General features: G+C 45.5%; 3 protein-coding genes across 7 annotated transcripts; 1 reads left to right on the top strand and 2 right to left on the bottom strand.

Annotated features, from left to right (window-relative positions):
* Nucleotides 1–1,666: 1,666 nt before the first annotated feature.
* Nucleotides 1,667–2,337, top strand: LOC125514707 (uncharacterized). The gene has a single exon (XM_048680052.2). It carries the CDS (start codon nucleotides 1,767–1,769, stop codon nucleotides 2,082–2,084), a length of 318 nt encoding a protein of 105 aa, XP_048536009.1. The 5' UTR covers nucleotides 1,667–1,766; the 3' UTR covers nucleotides 2,085–2,337.
* Nucleotides 1,917–9,420, bottom strand: LOC125514706 (uncharacterized). 5 transcript variants are annotated; one of them, XR_007286586.2, is made up of 12 exons: nucleotides 9,134–9,420; nucleotides 8,776–8,833; nucleotides 8,284–8,371; nucleotides 8,113–8,184; nucleotides 7,693–7,726; nucleotides 5,542–7,009; nucleotides 5,374–5,449; nucleotides 5,225–5,293; nucleotides 4,379–4,503; nucleotides 3,273–3,458; nucleotides 3,109–3,193; nucleotides 1,917–2,169 (listed from the first exon to the last, which is right to left on the bottom strand). XR_007286586.2 is itself a non-coding variant. In XM_048680049.2 (8 exons), exons 2-8 carry the CDS (start codon nucleotides 8,804–8,806, stop codon nucleotides 5,248–5,250), a joined length of 1,815 nt encoding a protein of 604 aa, XP_048536006.1. In that variant the 5' UTR covers nucleotides 8,807–8,833; nucleotides 9,134–9,420; the 3' UTR covers nucleotides 4,987–5,247. The 5 variants fall into 5 exon arrangements, 4 of the variants coding, with proteins under 4 accessions (XP_048536006.1, XP_048536008.1, XP_048536007.1 ...); XM_048680049.2 differs by lacking the exons at nucleotides 1,917–2,169; nucleotides 3,109–3,193; nucleotides 3,273–3,458; nucleotides 4,379–4,503 and having other exon boundaries at nucleotides 4,987–5,293; XM_048680051.2 differs by lacking the exons at nucleotides 1,917–2,169; nucleotides 3,109–3,193; nucleotides 3,273–3,458; nucleotides 4,379–4,503 and having other exon boundaries at nucleotides 4,987–5,293; nucleotides 5,542–6,994.
* Nucleotides 9,421–16,743: 7,323 nt separating this feature from the next.
* On the bottom strand, nucleotides 16,744–19,390 carry LOC125514705 (cyclin-D3-1). The gene is made up of 6 exons (XM_048680048.2): nucleotides 18,686–19,390; nucleotides 18,400–18,486; nucleotides 18,209–18,307; nucleotides 17,898–18,099; nucleotides 17,556–17,677; nucleotides 16,744–17,431 (listed from the first exon to the last, which is right to left on the bottom strand). The coding sequence occupies exons 1-6, from the start codon at nucleotides 19,025–19,027 to the stop codon at nucleotides 17,207–17,209; spliced, it is 1,077 nt and encodes a 358-aa protein (XP_048536005.1). The 5' UTR covers nucleotides 19,028–19,390; the 3' UTR covers nucleotides 16,744–17,206.
* Between the last annotated feature and the right edge of the window lie 571 nt (nucleotides 19,391–19,961).

Genomic DNA, 19,961 nt, shown 5'->3' with positions numbered 1-19,961 from the left:
ATTCTTGTTCTTGACATTTTGAAGGGGTCCACATCCTCATGTCCTTGCCATGCCGCTATTGAACTTGTCTGAAATATACTAGGTAAAAGTATTAGTTCAACAATGTGTATGTTGACATTAATTACCAAAACCACCAAGGTAGCAAATGTGCTTTCAAATTTCACCTAAGGAAATTTGATTACCCCATACTTTCACTTGTCAAACTTATTACTCTTGGGTGTTTGGGCACCTTAGACGAAAGAGGTCACCTCGGAGCCACATTCCATGGTGAAGCTCTGTGGTGGTACTGGATCCTCCAATTAAGTTGTGGAGAGATCCCCAACCTTGTTTGTAAAGGTTCTGGTTGCTGCCTACAAGGGCATCGCTAGTGGATTCACGGCACCTTGCATTGTGCGAGGGCGTGAGGAGAATACGGTGAGTCCTTGGGACGCTTGGGGAGCATCGAGCCTCCACACCCCTCCAAACGGAGACGTACCTCCCACAAAGGAGGAAATTCAGAAACACATCCTCATCTCCACTTGCGGTTATTTCGGTCCTTTACTTTGTGCAAGTTTATATCTCTTGTTTAATCTTGCTTGCACTTGTTACTTGTATTGCTTGTCATATAGGTTGTCCACTGATACGTCTCCAATGTATCTATAATTTTTAATTGTTTCATGCTATTATATTATCAATCTTGGATGCTTACATGCATTTATATGCTATTTTATATCATTCTCTGGGACTAACTTATTAACCCAGTGCCCAGTGTCTTCCAGTGTTTTGCTTGTTTTTGACTTTTTAAAAAATCAGCACCAAACAAAGTCTAAACATGATGAAACTTTACGATGATTTTTTCTGGACCAAAAGGGACCCTAGATGCTCCGGGAGGAGGCCGGAAGAGCTACGAAAGAGTCACAAGCTCACAGGGCGCGCCCCCTGAGCTCGTGGGGCCCATGTAACTCCGTTTGACCTAATTCCAAGACTATAAATTCATAAATATTTCCAAACTAACAGAGAGCCACCCGAAACACTTTTTCCACCACCACAAGTTTATGTTTTCTCGTTATCCCATCTGGAGGCCTTTTCCGGTACTCTGCCGGAGAGGAAATTGATCACCGAGGGCTTCTACATCGTCCTTGCCGCCTTCCAATGATGCGTGAATAGTTTACCACGGACCTACGAGTCCATAGCTAGTAGTTAGATGACTTCTTTTCTCTCTTTGATCTTCAACACCATGTTCTCCTCGATCTTCTTGAAATTATATCTGATGTAATCTTTTTTTGCAGTGCATTTGTTAGGATCCGATGAATTGTGGGTTTATGAACAGATTATTCATTAAAAGTAACTAGGTTTTTTTCTGAATTTTATTGCATGATTGTTGTAACTGGGATAACTTGGCTCAGCCATGACAAAACTAACAAGGCATGAAAACTATCTAAACAATCTTGTGTGTCCGTCAACCTTCTGCTGAAATTAAGTTTGAAATGAACCGGGTGGTTGTGAAACAGCCAGCATCGTTCGCCTCCACAAAACCCAATCGCAATCACACCAGAGACCGGACATGGACGCTACGGTGTCGCCTAGCATCACGTGCATGCAATGTTAGGCATGGCGTTGCTGTTGGAGTGCCCTCAACCACCTCCGTCTCCTCCCCTCTGGAATAGACGCAACAGCAGAACAAATTATTGAGAGATAGGCACGCCCCACAGGCCGGCCACAGTGCGCCAGCACCACTTGAACCTGAAGCAGAGGCCACAGTGCAGGCGCCACTTGAAGCAGGGACAATGAAGCCGCAGACGCAGCTCCTCCTCCTCCTGGCCTACATCGCCGCGGCGCTGGTCATGAGCCGCGGCGTCCTCGCCGGCGCCGGCACCCATGCGGCGATGCCGGTGCGCACCGTCGAGGACGACGAGGCGGGCTTCACGGAGCGTGAGGAGGAGGCGGCGTACCCACAGAGGAGGGTGCTTGCTTACAGCCCCCAGTACATCGGCTACGGAGGGCTGGAGGCGAACAAGGCGGCGTGCTACGGCTCCTGCCCCGGCCGGGGGCAGCCCTACACCGGCCGCGGCTGCAAAGCCATCTTCGGCTGCCGCGGGCGTTGATTATCTCATCTCATCTGGAAGATACTGCCATTCCTGTTTGCATCATGGCAGAAAGAAAAGGCCCTTCTTCCACTGACCCAGAAAGCTGTGAAGAGATAAAAAAAATGTGGTTACTGTGTAAGCTCACGTAGTTTTACACGCATGTATTTGTGTTCTTGTATGTAATCCTTGGTTCCTTGTGTGTACAATAATGTGTGTTTGGATGAATTCAAGCATGCATACGATTCAGAAAAATGGTTTGCGTTGTCAGTTTCCAGGAAGAAAGGAATAAACAGCTGAAACAAGAGAAAAATGTTAGTGGGATATAATTGATTAGTCAAAGGAGACGAAAGATGTACTCCCTCCGTAAAGAAACATAAGAGCATATAGATCACTACTTTAGTGATTTAAACACTCTTATATTTGTTTACAGATGGAGTATCTGCTCGGCTTCTAAAACCGACCCATCCTGTACTAATATTAGCCAATGGCTAGTTATTCAAACGTCATGTGCATGAGTTCATGTATTTTTCATGAAATTGTGTGAGTTCATGTTATTTTGATAATTCTTGTACACTTCATAAACATAGCGCTAGAATTTAACACCAAACAAACAAACTCGATAAAATTATACTAGTGAGCTGACCATGATTAGAAAATACTCCCTCTGTAAACAAATACAAGATCTTTTAGATCACTAGTAACAGGCAGTAATTCAAGTATCAAAATGGTAAAATTATTTAGATATACTCATTCACAAGAGATCTGCATAAAAGCTAGCTAGGAGTGCAGATTGGTCTGGTGCGATCTTGTCTCAACATATAAAAAGAAAGGGAAAGAACACTTGGTATTTTGAGGATAGGAGGTCAGTTTAATGCATGAAGACATCTAAATCATCAGGATAAGAAGCAGAATGATCACAGGATACGTATTGCGGCAATCTCAATGTTACAACAATTATCTTAGGATGGGCATACACACAAAAGGGTGTTTTTGCAGGAACAGTAGAATTGCAATATTTTGGAAGCACCTCGTCCTTTTTTACCTTTGTGGAGTGCTTCCTTTCGGACCGATGTTTTTGCTCTTTCTCCAGTAAACTCACCAGCCCTTTGTTTGCTTCGTTGAGAGTTCTGTTCTCCTCGAATACGAATAGCGACTTAAACCTTGAATGAGAAATGCAAGAAACTTCAGGCCAACAGAACTACGTACATCAGTGCAGCAGAAACTGAAGTTCACTGAGAAGATGATAAGTTGTGGGTGGAAGACATGGCTGCAAGGACAAGAGTGCTTCAATAACATCTTGCCTCCTCCTCTGGTTTGTTTCTACTGGGTACTGGCCTTCAGTATCTCCTTGTCCCTCTGCAGAGCTTGCAGTTCATTATTCAGAGCAGTAAGCTGCACATGGAGAATAGCACAGGTAAGATGAATGTTGGAGGATCAGACTAAACAGAACAACATAAATAGGTGGACAACCACTGCAGTAGTAATTTCAAACACTCACGACATGAGCATATATCAGCTGGGAACTAGGTAAGTAGACGAGGACAAAAAGGTTTCTTGCAAACAGAATGTTCAATGAATCTTATATAACATTGGCGCAAACCTACACATGCCAATAGAACTGAGAAACCTCAGGATGGTGATGAGCGTAGGGCGAGCGCGCGAGGCCGAATCGGCAATCAGTGCCGACATGGACGTGGGATGGCACTGCGGGTAAATGACCAGAAAAACTCACCCTTGAGAATATTACAGCCGTCACCTCAGAATTTTTACGTGCAATCCTAGCCATCCGCGACACGGTCGAATGGCCCAAAGCCACAAAGCCCAGAAAGCCGGCCTTACCAGGCATGAATTAAATCTTTAAATGACATGCTAATGTATCTTGAGGTTACAACTACGCACCATTGCAAGGATCTAAAAGATGTGATAAGTTTGTGGAGAAGTTAACAGAGATGCCTAAAAGAAGAGCAAATCATACACAAAGGTATCGGTACATCACCATATGATAACCAGAGTGTAGACATCATTACATCATTACATATTTCTTCGGTAAGTTAGGAAAATTTCCATATTTAAATGATCATGCGAGTCCAAAGTTCATTTGTAATAAGAGATGATACAATTGCACAAATTTTAGAATTCGTAAAAGTGGTTTCGCACAGCACATTCAGAACTTACAGGGAACCTTATGGATACAGGAGAACTGAAAGAACAAATTCAACTAGCTCGTTGTTAAAAACAGTTGCAGCTTTGAGCTAGTACTTCGCAGAAAGTTATGCAACAGCAATATGATGTCAAGTTGAAAGACATCTTACTCTGATAGATGGAAACCGTGAAGAGAGGTTCAGAAGAGCAACAGCCATGATAGGTTGAGTCATCATGTCTGCAGAGTAACGGTTAAGACCGAGCAACACAGCATCCTCAACATAATATTTGTTACCTGGACAAGTTGACATGTTTGGCATGATTCCTGACAACAATACCATACAAAAGCAATACTACCAAATGAAATATTAGCCCTGCAAAAGTCCATGGTACTGGGGGCCGATGCCCCTCGGGGGCTGACCAAGCAACATTAGCACAACTGGCGCCTAACTGCCCCACATTGAGCCCAATAAACAATTTTTGTGACCAAAACGAATGATTGTAAATTTCCATACTTCATTGCACCCACCTAACTAGTTGTTCTACCCACAGTGCATTTTATTAATCCTAATACAATTCTCTTGAACTAAATGCCAATTAAATAAATGTTTTGCACAGTAATCCTGGAAACAATTTTTGAAAGTATAGTTCATGAAAGCAGAAAGGAGAATGACAACAATTGATGGTGGATCAGACTATAATGTGATTTGAATATGTGCTAGTTTTCAGAGTAGTTGAAACTTGAAACAGAGCAGTGCAAAATGAAAAACACCACCAGTCTTGCAACAGTCTAGTATATTTCAAAAATCACCAGTCTTAACCATGTCAGAGACTCAGAGTGCACAGAAAATCGCTAATTACAGGATCCATGTAAGTGTAACAGTGATATGGCAAAAAAATGTCCACCACATGCACATTTCCCCCAGCAAAACAAAACATGCCCATCCCTCTTCATAAGGTAAAATTGTCCATCGCATTCAATATCCCAATTCACAGCACCATGCAAGGTTCGACACCTAAAAATGTGTATTGACCATCCTCACTGCTCAGCACCATCCAGTATGCTCCTAACTTTGTCAATGGAGCTGCACACATTAACATACTATTAGACCGTTTACGTGCACAATGGAGGGGGTGAGGGAGATAATGAAAAATGTAGACAGACCTTTTCGGTAGATTAGGTAAGAGACTCTGGACAGCATTCATCACAATGTCGCCTTTTTGGTTCTTCGCTTCAGGATCTATGGCACACAAATATCATTACCCTGAACGGAGATTGAAAACTGAAGAGAAATAACAAATAGAAAAGTTCTACTGGTGGTTCACAATGTACCTTGAGGATCTTGAGAATTAGAACTGCCTCCAAGATAACAATCGGTAAGTTCATCAATCTCCTCGTCTTCAGTCAACATGTTTTTAAGAATGTGCCCAATAAGCTCGTGTGCAATACTTGCAGTGTCATCACATAATGCAGAGAGATCTTCTGCAGAGCATCTAGTCATCTCCACATTGTCCTTCAAACTAGGATCCTTCGTACTGCCAGTAGCATCACTGTCTCCATAATGTCCAGCACCAGCAGTGTACTCAGAATCTTCAGTGCTATTGATCATGAAATTTGAACAGCGGCCCTCATCCATGTGCTGCTGAGAACGAATATCAAAGTAGTTGCTCGCGGTGAGTACAAAATCATTATCTTCACTGCACCTGTCACTCTCTAAGCTAACTTCGTCATCGCTTGAGTTTTCTTCAGTGGCACCGCGTGCTAAAGATCTGAGGCAACTGCTTAAATCCAAGACAGCATCTACTTCCACTTCCTTTCTGTCTTCTGTGAGAATAGCCTGTTGATATTTAGGAGACATTCGAGCTAAGAAACCAATGGCACGTACTGCCAAATCTGGTAAATTACCATCATCACACTCAAACAAGCATTCTGTCAAGTACTTCCTCACAGCTGCTCTGAATGATGCCATCTTAACTTGAGAACCTTGACCCATAATGGGACGCAGCAACTTCATATCATCAGTATCGACGTTTGGAAGTGACCATAGAGCATTCAGGATATCTTGCTGCGATGATATAGTCGCACGTGGAAACAGAAAGAACTCTGAATGTGAAATATCCATGCTCTTTAGTGTTAGTTTTCGATACAGGTTCATCACTGACAATGCTTTTGCAAAGTTCACTGGAAGATCACTGCCTTCCTGCAGCTTTGCTATCATATTTCCACACCTTTTCCTTAGCAAATTAATAAGATAGCTTCTGCTGGAAGTTCGAGTTACATGCAGAAATTCTGGGGGGCATGATTTTCCTGTGAGCTTTCTATTGATTGCAATAACAGCTTGCTGGGGAATTTCATCCAGCTCAGCTAAAGCTTGGTCAATAGATGACAGAAGCATTGGTGAAACAGGTGTTCTAAGACGGACAGAATTAGAATGGTAGCTGCATGGATTTGTTAAAATTTCAGACAACTGCATACCACTTTCACTGTCCAACTCAGCCAAGTATTTTGGAAGGTGGTCCTTCACGATTTTCATCATTGTAGGCCTAATCTTCCTGAAACTAATCCCATTGTGGGCGACAATATTAGCCACTGACTCAAGTGCTCCATTGCTTAATTTGCTGATTGTACAGTGCATGATCTTCAAGCTTTCTGGACAGAGAGAGCCATCCTTCTGTTTTTGCAACTTAAAAAGCTCGAGACCATCCAGAACTACGTGATGAATGTAACACTTCCTTTGCAAACCAAAACTTTCTTCGATGTTAAATCTTACTCTCTCGCTGGACACCTGGAATAGACATTTCTCGATAAGAAATGCCCAGTTACTGTCATGTTTATGCTACATGGATGTTAACTAAAGCAACAAAAGAAGAGGGTAAAATGATCTATAAGACACTATTGTAATAAAGAAGGCAGGCAAATCGTGAGATAGTAATAAAACTACATTTCAAAAGTAAAATAGTATAAACTGTGACATAGTAACAAGAGATGTATTATATGTAATATACTAAATATAAACTATCTTACAGAAGAGTACTCTCAAGGATCAAATCAAGTGATTACTATGAAATTATTCGCCAAAAAGAAGTAATTACTATGAAATTGATAGTGCTAACAAGTATGGAAAATCGATCAAGCAATAACAAATGAGTTAGAGCCTTTTTACTAGATGTTATCTCATCTCAGACTATAATCAATCTGCTCCTTCCAATGCCCTAATCCCATCAAAGCCATGCTGTATATCCTTCCACAAGTGTAGTTATCTTGATGCAAGGTTCACATGAAGCAACATATTTGATCACACAACATATTAAAATTGTTAAATCTTCTCTTATTATTGTACTAGAAATATAATTATATGCCATTCATTCTTATATTAAACCTAACGGATAAATAAGTAGCTACGCAAGCAACATTAATAAGGGGAGTAAAAACTGAAATTGAAAACCGTAAGCTGTAGGTTCTGTTAGAGTATGAATAACTTACTTCATCAGTCCTGACATCCGATTCAGCCAAGTAGCTGTAGAACAGAAATTTTTGTCGGGGGTTACTAAAATATTAATATGGGTAAAGTAACCCTACAAGTAAAGAAATATGATAAATGGAAATCTGGTAGGTTTGCCATATTTTACAATCCAAGACCACATGGAGCTGAGGTAACTCACTAAATCAGTGGATGTTGTTTTCAGATGAGAAACATGGGCTATGGGTCATTTTTGTGCATAAACGAAGAGTGAGTTTTGCTCTATTGAAGCTTTTGGCACAAACTCTTGGACCATGGAGCCATGGAGGTAACCCACTAAATCAGCACATACTGTTTTCAAATGAGAATCATGCAGCTCCAGCAGTTGAAATACCGCACGGCATCTGGTTTAGAGAAAGGTGCACAGATAGTAGAATACTTACGCGACTTTGAGAAACTTTGGTCGCTTAAGTTTGAAGGGGACACCTAATTCAGGATTCAGCGAGGCCAGCCATCTGCATGCATACATATATGAATAAAAATAAATATGTAAGGTGCGGATAAGAGGGGGTGGAGGGATGCATATAGAAGAAGAGAGCAAGCACTAGACAGACCTTCGCTTTTTCTTGATCAGACCTTGCTGCCGCAGAAAAAGAGAGCACAGTTTTTTACCATCCTTGAAAGAAAAGTTGGCCGTGTCCTCTGGGTAAAAACCACACAGAACAATATTTTCAGATGTATAACATAACTAGAGGATTTTCAGCCACATCAGACTGCAATACCCTAGGTTTATGTGAGCCGAGGGTAACAAATTGGTGTATGGATGGTGTCACTTTGAAGTGTGGAAACCAAGTATTCTAAACAAGATGATATCAACAGAGATGCATACAACTCAACTTGGATGCATCATCAGTTCAGCATGAGAAATGCAAGCATAATAACTATGGATGCTGTCGATATGAAGTGCTTCGCATGCAGGTGATTGTTCTAGAAACACCATCACATTTACAGTAATGAAATAAGTTTCAGGTATTGCACAGTAGGCACTACAGCAAGTGGAGTGGTACTGTTGTGGCCTCAGAAGCATGAAGATGAGATGAAATCACCTTCCTGCGAACCTTCCTGCGAAGAAAACATCTGGGTCCTTGACCTTCTGTACGCGGCCTGGAAAATAAGAATCATGGCATAAGCTTTCGGTGAGGAAGTTAGGATGTTATTAGCAACGAAAATAGATGATTTCAGACATCAGGGGGGAAAAAATGAGAGGTTGCGGCCGGCTAAGCTGTCCTTGGTCTTCTAACACAAATCGACTTTGACCAAGGTGGACAGATGACATGCGTGAGCTGTGCGCACAGCGCACGTACCAAATTACTTTCGATTCCAGCAATTGCATATACTCTAGATTATAGAGCTCATCAACAAGAAATCAAATACAGTAGCAATATTGGAGCGCCAAACCTGCACCTAGTCACACCGAGATAGGATGAACTCTGCAGCCGCCGAAGACTTCCGTCGACGAGGTCGCGGCGGCGGCGGCGGCGGCGGGGAAGCGAGACAAGGAGACGCCGGCGGCAGAGACCGGGTGGGGAGGGGAAGAGGAGGGATTGGTGAGGCAGAAGCGGCGGGGGGAAGCGGAGGACGGAGCAGCGGCAACGGCCTGGTCACGAACAGGCGGCGGCGGCGGCGCAGCGTCAGCACTCAGCACTAGCGGAGCTACTCACGGGCAAAACCGTGCAGTGGCACGCTCAGCAAAATCACCAAAAAAAAAAATACTATGCTCATTGCCCAGCCCATACTCCGTAGCCCAAACGCCCAGTCCAATAGAGCTAAACAAAAGCATTATTAAATAGAGCAGCCCGGTCCTTTTTCTTTTTGGTTACTTTTTTCCTTTTAATTTCTTTCTTTATTCGATTTTTACTTTTTATTTTTCTTTCCTTTTTTACTCTCTTCAATTTTTTTTCAAGTCTGTTTGTCAACAGGTGTTTTGGTTTTTGTTTTTCCAAATTTATGTTTCTGTTTTCAAATTTTGTTCTGGATTTCCAAAAAGTATTCGCGTTCAAAAAAATGTTCGTGTTTCCAAATTTTGTTTTGGAATATCAGAGAATGTTACCATTTCAAAAAGAATGTTTGCATTCTCAATTTATTTTTAGATTTCAAAACATGTTCACTTCTCCAAAAATTGTTCATGATTTTACAAAAATGTTCATTTTTAAACAACTGTTTGTGTTTTCAAATTTTGTTCGGTAGTTTCAAAAATTGTTTGCAATTTTTTTTCCTGTTTTCAAATTTTGTTCTGGGTTTTCAAAAAATGTGCGCATTCCAAAAAGTGTTCGTGTTTCCAAATTTTGTTTTGGAATTTCAAAAAATGATCCTGTTTTGAAAAGAATGTTTGCGCTCTGAATTGTTTTCTGGATTACAAAAAAGTTCACGTTTTGAAAAAAAATGTGATTTAAAAAAAAAACTTCCTGTCCACAAAAGGTGTTTGATTTTAGAAAAATGTTTGTGTTCACAAAAATGTTTTGAATTTTTTTAAAAAAATTGTTCACGAATAAGAAAAGTGTTCGCGTTTCATTTAGCATTCAATTTTGTGTTAAAAAATTGTTTTTCCTTCCAAATTAAAAAAACGGATTTGCATTTATAGTTGATCATTAAGACTTTCCGCTGATCTATGGTCAAATAGCGTTCCCTAGTTCAACTAGACGGCAGGTCGTCGTCTTTAGCGAGACGTCGGGGGCAGTCTATTTTTTTTTATTTGTTTGCGTCGCTCGCTCTACCTTGCATTGTTAAGGACGTGTTTGGTTACTCCAGTAACTCTCACGGGTACCCCTCGGGGCCGACCCGTCTTTGACATGGTTCTGGGGGTAAAGTCAAAGTAACCGTGTGTCCATAACACCAAGGGGGAATCCGAGGAATCACCCTCGATGGATTCCACTTGATGTAACCGTCAAGGTGAACTTGCGGGAATCACCCTCGAGGGTTCACACTTGAGGTGTTGCACGACGGAGTCGTTATCGGGAGTGGTGAAGGAGGAATCACCCTCCGTAGACCACGACCGATTAACTATACTACAAAGGTCTCATCAGAAGTGATATACGAGGTATCACCCTCGGCACTCGATAGTAGCTCTATAGAGTCGTACAACTAGGGGGTGTGAGGTGATGTGTCGGGCTCTGGACGTCGATCACGTTGATCGAGTCATCGATCATAGAGCGGGGGCAACATGGACAAGGTGAGGGGTCATTGGTGGATCACTACCCAACCTATACTAAGCATATAGGATAAACAGGTAGGTAACAGTAGCAGGTTGCAAAATCAGGCTATGCACCAAAATAGGTACAAACGAACAACAGTAGCAAAATCTAATGCAAGCATGAGAGAGAAGGAATGGGCGGTATAGAAATGATCAAGGGGGTTTTGCTTTCCTGGAAGCTCTGCTGCAAGTGGCTGGACGTCAAAGGTGTAGTCGTACCGGGAGCAGCGTCAGTCTCGGTGTCTACCGGGGAGAAGAGGGGGAGAAACAATAAATATAAAGCAATCAAATGCATCACAATGCATGACATGGCAATATGCAGTGCTAGGGGTGACCTAACGCAGTGCTACACGTCACTGACGAAGCGGGAAAACATCTGAGAATGTTTTCCCGGCGTTTAACAGTTTTGGACAGATATATCAGAGGGGGAAGGATCCATGTTCATCATGTTAGAGGCATGTGACATATGAGTGGATAGCATATTCGGATTCGTTACATTTTTCTGACCAACTTTCATATATAAATTATTTGCATGTGAGTTACAGATTATTTTATATGAATTTTCAAAGTTTTAATCATTTTCTGAAATTCCTAGAATTAAATTAATTTGAAAAACAAATAACAAAAGGGCTGGGTGCACCCAGCAGTGCACGGAGGCGGACCAGTGGATGGACTTAACCTAGTTCGACAAGCGACTTTTAATTTGTGTTGTTATTTGTTAATAGCTTGGATGAACTGTTATTTGTTTTTTAGCTAGGACTGAAATGATGTTTCGATCGTGTGTGGTAAGATCATCACTAATGAGAAGGAATGATCACAACAACTCGTGTTTTGCACAACCAAACATCATGTAATGCATCAACCCAGTCCAACCAGCAAAAAAAAAAGTATTAGCTCAGTCAGACCCAACCGAGTAACACATACAAAGACCCCAAAAACGATGCAACTAACCAAACACGGCCTAGATTGCTACTGTTCCTCTAACCAATATACATAACAGGTTAAAATCTTTGAAAGAGGCACCGCCATTACCATATAATATGCACAGAGGCAACATTGGATCCACGGCTCGATAAAATACCAATGATATGGTATTTCCTCCTCCTCAAGAAAAGTATTCTTCCTCCTCCCGCCTGCGTTGCCGTCGATCCGCCCCATCTCCGATGGCCTTTGGGCCATGGAGGTGCGGAGGATCTCAGCCCCACGCCGGCGGAAGGGACCCCGTTTTTGTTTTTGTTAGGTTCGACGTCTTGATTGAGGCCGTGTGGCGGTGGCGATGTCCCTCAGTAAGAATAATGTCTCCCACGTCTGATCTCCATTCCGATGGTGCGAATAGCGTCGTCAGAGGAAGTGTGAAGGTGTGTCTCCATTGGATCTCGCGGGATTCGGTTGGTGTTGGTCTTTGATAGATCTATTAATTTGAACCCATCTTTGTTCATCTTCGTTCATGTGGTTACAGGTTTGATCTTTCTGATCTATAACTATTTTCATCGCCGATGGTTGCTGCTCTGGTACGCTGGTCATTCGGGGCATTAACACGACGACTTCCCGACTATCTAGTATAACAAGATTTGCCTGGCTCCGATGAGGGAGGGGCCATGACGGCAGCACGTCTTCGGCACGTCTCCGATGCTTGTAGTCGTCGCTACGTGGTTCCTGGACCTGGTTGTAATTTTTATTATCTCTTGTGTTTTCTACTATCACGATTGATAAATAGATTGGGAATTTCTCTCGCAAAAGAGAATACCAACGAAATGCAACGTGCTATAACTACACATTCCACCTTGTACGGTGGCATCCAGCGGAAAAGGTTAAAGTTGTTCGTTCCACCCAGAAAAAAAAAGTGTCATCGTTGCATGCCCAGCAATGCGATATTCCTCGATCTACATCTTCGCGCCAAGCTACAGAGACCCGTCCCACGGAGGGCCGACAGATCTCCACCCATGCACGCATGAATCCACGGCCAGTACATCGTATCCTCCACCTCGCCGTCCTCGCCCCGTCGCAACACAACACAGCACGTCGCGATCATCACGGACGACGACACACCGTCAGCGAGCCCCCCGGCCCCCGTCAATCATCGTCGACTCCCGCGCGGCACGGCCGAAGCGCCGGTGGCGTTCAAATATCCCGACAGGCGGGATCGGCGGACCGGCCGGGCCTCGTACGCGCGCGTGTGAGCACGTACGTACGTCCGCTGCCGCATGCATGCATGCGTCCGTCCGTCCGTCCGTCGACGAGAGGGAGAGGCCTTGCATGCATGCTTCCCCGCCACCAGCAAACAGCCCCGGATCTGGCTTCTTCCCGCGCAGTGCATGTGCATGATTGCTACACCACCACCACCACCGGCACCGGCAGCGGCAGAGATCTCGTCGTGTTTGTACCGATCCGGTCGCCGTTGGCCACCCCCGGCTTGGCCGTTTCCCGGCTGGTATTTCACCCTTGTAGCTAGCCAAGCCAGGCCAGGCCAGCCAGCAATGGCTTCTAACTTTCCCTGCGCCGTCCGTCCCGTCCCGATCGACGCCACTGTTCGTCCGCTGCGGCGCCAGCGCCGCCGACGACGACGTGTGCCGACCGGACGCACGCACGTACATCGGGTCGGAACGCCGATCTGTCGAGATAGATAAGGCGACGTACGTACGCACTGTGAAGTCTGTAGCTGCGGCGCGGCTGGCAGGTTTAAACTACTGTGCGGTGCAGGTAAATGCTAGATCCCGGCAGGGTGCGGCCAAGGTTTCCCGATCGAGGAGGGACGGACGTACGCGACGCCTGTGACGCGGGGCAGAGGCTGTACGCGGAAGAGGCCGGGCTACCGGCTACGTACGCGCGCGCCAGGTGCCCCCATCGGCCCATCATCCCCCCACCCCGTTGCAATTGAAGCGCCATTGGCCTGGCTCGTGCCTCGTGCTCGTGGACCTGCCGTCGCCAGCTCCCAAACCATCGGCGCCCGGCCGGTGGTGGCCAGCACAGCAGGGCCATCACGTAGTACGCACCGGCCAGGAATCACGCAGGGAATGTACGCCGTGGCGGTGGCAATTAACACTGCACCCACGCACGTCTCCCCGCCTGCAGCAAGTCTTTAACCGTTCCATTCCTTCCGTTGCAGTCTGCAGAGACGGGTTCAGGGCCAGCCAGTGTGGGCATGCATTCATGTTTTTTCACCTCATCTAGACAGCGACCGGCGTCGACGGCGACAAGGGGGAGGCGCAGGCGGCGTGCGGCCGGACGACGATTAGTCGCCGAGATGCGGCGCTACCGCTGGGTCGGTCGGTGGGGCGGGCGCGACAGGGGCTCGCTGATGGCAGGAACCGGACACGGGAACGGCCAACGCAACGCAACGCAACGAGCCCGCCCGCCTGCTGCCTGCATGCGGCGTAGCTACATGGAGGCCCACGTACTACTTGCTGGCCTGGCCCGGCACTGGGCTACTGGTCGTGGAGCCGTGGTAGGGGAAGGAGGAGGGACGCGTGACGCCGGCGACCAAGACACCATGATTCATTCACTCACCAGATAGTCTTTTCTTTTTCTTTTTTGCGTTAGTCACCTCATGGATCCGATCTTGCTAGCTAGCTATCTACTACTGGTGGCGGCTTGGATCAATCATCATGGCCGGGTTTACCTACCCCTACGGCTTCGGCGAGTCAGGATTGGCCTTGATTTACAGCTGGGTCATAAACATGTCTGAGCCAGCGTCAACCACATCTTCTGCCCAGCCGGAAACTTGGCTGCGATTCTCGTTCCCCCGTACGGTAGCGATCGATGTCGATGATCGGTCGCATAATTCGCAATCTATGGCAGCAGATTCTGCCATCTATTCCACGATTTTCTGACAGTAAATCAGGGATCTAAACCTCAGGCGCGACAAGGATTTGATCACATTTCTCTTCATTCCCACCTTTCATTGCACATATTGATTTCACACAAGAAGTGAGAAGAAGATCATAAACCTACACTACGGTTTTCGATACATAAGTGGCTCTGGGTACTCGAATGCGCGCCGCAATTCTCAACAGAGGAACCACAGCATACTTCACCATACAGGATCTCAACCACAAAACTAGGTTGATCCAACGCAGGATACAGGAACGCCCATCGAGCGTGTAATCGATCCCGACCCCGCACCCAAAGAACCATCTGTCACAAAACACTTTGAAGGTGTTTTGCAACGTGCATTACCGCGGACACTAAATATTCACAAAATCCCTACCGGACGGTCACACGCTGTGCAATGCGCTGTATCCGCGTTTCTTTTACCACAGGTCCATTTCTCACTGCCCTACACTTAAACTGATGGTGGCCAACTAGGCCAAGTGCAGCGGCAGATCATTAAAGGACAGCGAGAGCAGAGGCAAACCATGGACTGCTGGTAGACAGTAACTCTACTGCAGCTCCACAAGGGAGTATGTCCACCATCTTCCTCAACATCTCTACCGTTACGATCCAGTTGACCCCCCAGTATGGTAAATGATACTCTAGTGTCATGCACAGACAGGCATCTCAGTATGGAATCTGCTACGTACAAGATATTGAAAAGAAGAAGAGAAGTCAAATGACACAGGAATCAGGATCAAGATTTAGCTGTGGTAAACTTGAGTGCACCCTGATTCAAGTGAACTAAATGCGGTGAGAGAGACTAGGGTCAGTCGACAAAGAATTGAGAAATCCGGGTCGACGCCCTCAGTTCTTCATCCAATGGTTTAACAGAAACAACACACACAGATCAGGTGGATTTTTAAACCTGGGTAAACAAAGCAAAAAAAATCTTGAGCCTTACTGGATGGTAAACTTGAGTACACTCTGACTCAAGTGACACAGGAAGCAGGATCAAGATTTAGATGTGGTAAACTTGAGTACACTCTGATTCAAGTGAACCAAATGGGGTGAAAAGGAACAATGAAATCTCGGTCCACCACACAAGTTTTCATCCGACGGTTTAACAGGAACACACACACACAAAAAAACAAGTGGATTGTTAAACCTAGATTAAAAAATCTTGAGCCTTATTGGATGGTAAGCTTTGCCTGACTGAGATTTAAGAACTTCTTAATCGACTTAGCATTAGCAAATCCGATAAATATAGTGCTTGACCATGAAGGAAGGTGCACAGATATGGTAATGTAGGTGCCTAGGTGGGTCTATTTAGTTTCTATTTTCATTAAGAAATCTCGGTCGACATCCTGAGTTCTTCATCCAACGGTTCAACACACACACACACACACACACACACACATGGATTTTTTTAAACCTAGATAAAAAACAAATCTTGAACCTTATTGGATGGTAAGCTTGGCTGACTGAGGTTTAATAATTTCTCAGTCAGATTTGGCATTAGCAAATCCGACAAAATGGTGCTTGACTGTGAAGGTAGGTGCACAGAGATGGCAATGTAGGTGGCGCAGGTGGATCTCAGTTTCTGTTTTTGGAGATGAACTTCAAATGCAGGTTTGTGAATGCATATACATATCGAAAAGTCAGATTGCACTACAGTATTCAACAGCAAGAGGTTTCATTTACGGGTCTAGCAGGCTGATATAGGGCCATCAGTGCTACTCTTAGTTCTCACTAACCCTAACATATAGATTATGCTCCAAATCAAATGGTAAAGGGTAATGCACTTGTAAGGAAACAGGCATCCCTTATGCTCTACATTTGATCCCATAAATTACTGAACTAGTGTTGGAATCTTGAAAAGAAGATCATTTATTTATCATTGATTCTTCAACGGGTGACGAATAAAGGATTGGGTAGACAAGCACAGTTGCAATCAAGGATCATGACATAATAGTAGACATCACAGAAAAGGGAAATAAAATGGAACAACATATAATGTCGACAAAATTTATAACTCATCAGAACAAATATAAACTGTTCTGTATCTCAGCCAATCCGTTTTAGGATCATTTTCATTCACCGCCTCAATGATCAGAGCAGCCCTTGCCCAAAGTTCATTGGAAACTGAATATGGAACCGAAATACAAAAACAGGGCAATAGAGCTCTCATCTCTACAACATGCAACTTCCTTGCTCCATCTCTGCCTACACTAGCATGCATCTCTGGACACTAACAGCTTAGCATGCCCCTTACATATGTCGATTGCATGAACAGGCTCGCGGCGAACTGATTGTTTTTATGGGTCAAGTATTGACTATGGTGTTTTTGTTCCTTCCAGCAACTACTTGACCACACTATAGTTCTCGAGTGACCAAACTGAATTGAGATGTTTGAAACAACAAAACGGCCAAAACGGTGAGCAACACACCTGAAGCACAGCACGACATGAGACCGGTCATCTGCCAATTCTCCTCCTTTTGCTTGCCGAAGAGGCTTGGTAGCATGTTGCTGGAGATCCAACAGCAGTATCATCACTCTGTTGGCTGAGACATGCAGCAGCATCCAACACGCCTATCGGGCTTTGCGGCACAGAGAACATTGATGATCCAGCTGACTTTAGGACAATGGTTCCCATTGCTATCTTGTCTTGAATCAGTTCGTAGCATCTTAACACTCGCTCCTACAAGACATAAGAGGTATTTAGGCAAATGAAGTAACAATTCAAGCGCATCATTGCATTTACAGGTTACCATTTAGTGAGGGGCAAGTGGTTTAGTAAGTGAGAACATTGAGCTGATCACTACCTTGTTTATGTACTTGCAGGTAGTTGTAGCCCGCTCGACTACTGAAGTATTGCGCTCCCCAAATGCGGCAAGTGCAACACTTGCAGCAATCTCTGAAGGTCTGAACACCAAAAAATCAGCTCCTGCAATCCAAATTCTCAAACTTTAAGAATTGATCGCCGCCAAATTATACACATTGATCAATGCATACCAAAAATGAGATCTGGTTTAACACATTGATCGATGAATACTAAAAAGGAGATCTGGTTTAACACATTGATCGATGAATACTAAAAAAGGGATTTGATTTACTACATTGATCGATGAATACTAAAAAAGAGGGGTCTGATTTAACTCTCATACCTTTAGCGGTGCTCAGGATGAGGTCGGTCGAGCGGGAGAATGCGAGCATGGAGGGTGCGTCATGATCATTGAATTTGCGCAGGAAGTAGTCAATAAATGAGCAAGCAGTAACAGCTTGCATCCTCCATTTTAAGGTGCTGAGCACCAAAAGCTCCATCCTTTTTATGGTCCTTCCCTCAAACGCAGAAGTTGCCTCAACCACCTGTCAAGCGAAAACCGTCGATTAATTGAGATGAAACTGAAAGATGGAACCCTTCAACGATGCGTGTATGCGGAGGTCTGTGATAAGATGAGATGCATCACTCACTGACCTGCAGGTCGACGGGGAGCGGCACATAGGTCTCCTCCATCTTCGAAGCGAGGGACAGGCAAGCCACTGCCAAGAGCTGTGTGACCCAAGCTTTGCCTTCCTGCCATGAGAAACCAATTCCTCCATGATTACGGGATTTTTAGCAGGGTTTGCTTCAGTTGGCACTGAGATGACGATGGTGATAAGACTTACAGGAAGGGGATAGACGGAGATGAACCTATCAAGGTAGTTGACAGACAGGACCGCAGTCAACGGCGCGAAATTGAAATGCTCAATGACCTATGAGCAGAGAATTTGCAGATTTAATCAGCTATCGCATCGGGCCGGCACCATCGAGCACCAATCCAACGAGAAATCGCCACTAGAACGGGTGAAAAAAAGGCATCTTTACACGAATCCGGCCCATCACATCTCGGCGCCGCGCCATCGGCACGAGTAAACGGCGATTGGAATCAAATCAAGATGCGGGGGGTCTCACCTTCCAAATCCAATCTACGGCGTCCCTCCTGACGGCGGCCAAATCCAGGGCCCCGGCCCGGCGCTGCAGCATCTGGGGGTACCCGTCCGCGGGCATGTGCTCCTTCTCCGTCGCGACGAGCGCCGCCACGCACTCGTCGGACTGCACGGGGTGGTCCACCAGGAACCCCTCCGCCGCGGCGGCGGCATCGGCGGCGACGCGCGGCGGGGTGGTGGCCCCCGCCCCCGCCGCCGCCGCCGCCCAGGAGCAGTCGTCCTCGTCGTCGTCGAGGCCGAGGATGGCGGCGTTGTCCTCGGCGCAGAGCAGCACGGAGGCGGCGCAGTCGTACCCGGACGGAACCATGCCGGCTCCTCCCGAGAATGGCAGGAATGCTGGGTTAATGAGCAATCAATAAACCGATGCGAACTGATTTATCTATCTATCTATCTATCTATCCACGCCGCACCCCTCGTCTCTCCCTGCGAATTTACTCCCCGGTTGCTCCTCCTCCTCCTCCCCCTCCAATCTCCCTCCCCGGTTCTTGATCCGTCAATCAAAGGGATAAACGAAAAGGATAAACTAAACTATATATTTTTTTCCTTTTTCCGCCTGCTGCGTTCTTCTTCTGCTCAAGTGGAGACGAGATGAGGAGCGGAGGGGGAGGAGGGCGGAGGGGGAGGAGGGCGGAGGGTCTGCCTGCCCACTGTAGAAGCGGGGAGCGAGAGTGGGGGAGAAGGGCGAGGGTTTTGGCTTTGTAGGGCGCGGCCTCCGGGACGGGACGGGGAGGCGGGGGGAGCCGGCCGCCATTTCGGGGGCGACGCGGGGGGGCGGGCGCAAAACCGCACGCGACTTCCTGGCGGAGTTGTTTTGTTTTTGGCATTTTCCTGGGGGCGCGGATCCTTTGCGGCCACGACACTCGCTCGGATTTCGCGTGCGCCGTGTCGCTCGCTGCGTCTGTTTCCTTTCTTATTATCTCCTCTGCTCCTAGACTAGCCTCTGTTCTAGGTTAGTAACATGATGAATGTGGTATGTGGTGATGTGTTTCTTGGCTTGTTTGCTTTGCGAAACAAACATGGGAAGAAACATCGTTTTGTGATCTCGGGGGTCTTTCCACGTAGTTGTTGCATGGAGATTTTTATGGTGATTGTGTTTTTATGCTTTCTTTCTTGCTCGTTGTAATAAATGGATGCAGGCGGGGGCCTGATATTTCACAAGATTTGGGTGCCAAAATTAGCCTCTGCTTTTTTTTGGTGTGCTAAAAAAAATTAGTTTGTGATTTTCATGACTCGGTCGCTAC

The sequence above is a fragment of the Triticum urartu genome, chromosome 6A (genome assembly GCF_056163025.1).
Source record: "Triticum urartu cultivar PI428250 chromosome 6A, HENAU_Tu73, whole genome shotgun sequence".
Lineage (NCBI taxonomy): Eukaryota > Viridiplantae > Streptophyta > Magnoliopsida > Poales > Poaceae > Triticum > Triticum urartu.
This window is presented reverse-complemented; position numbering and strand designations above follow the sequence as displayed.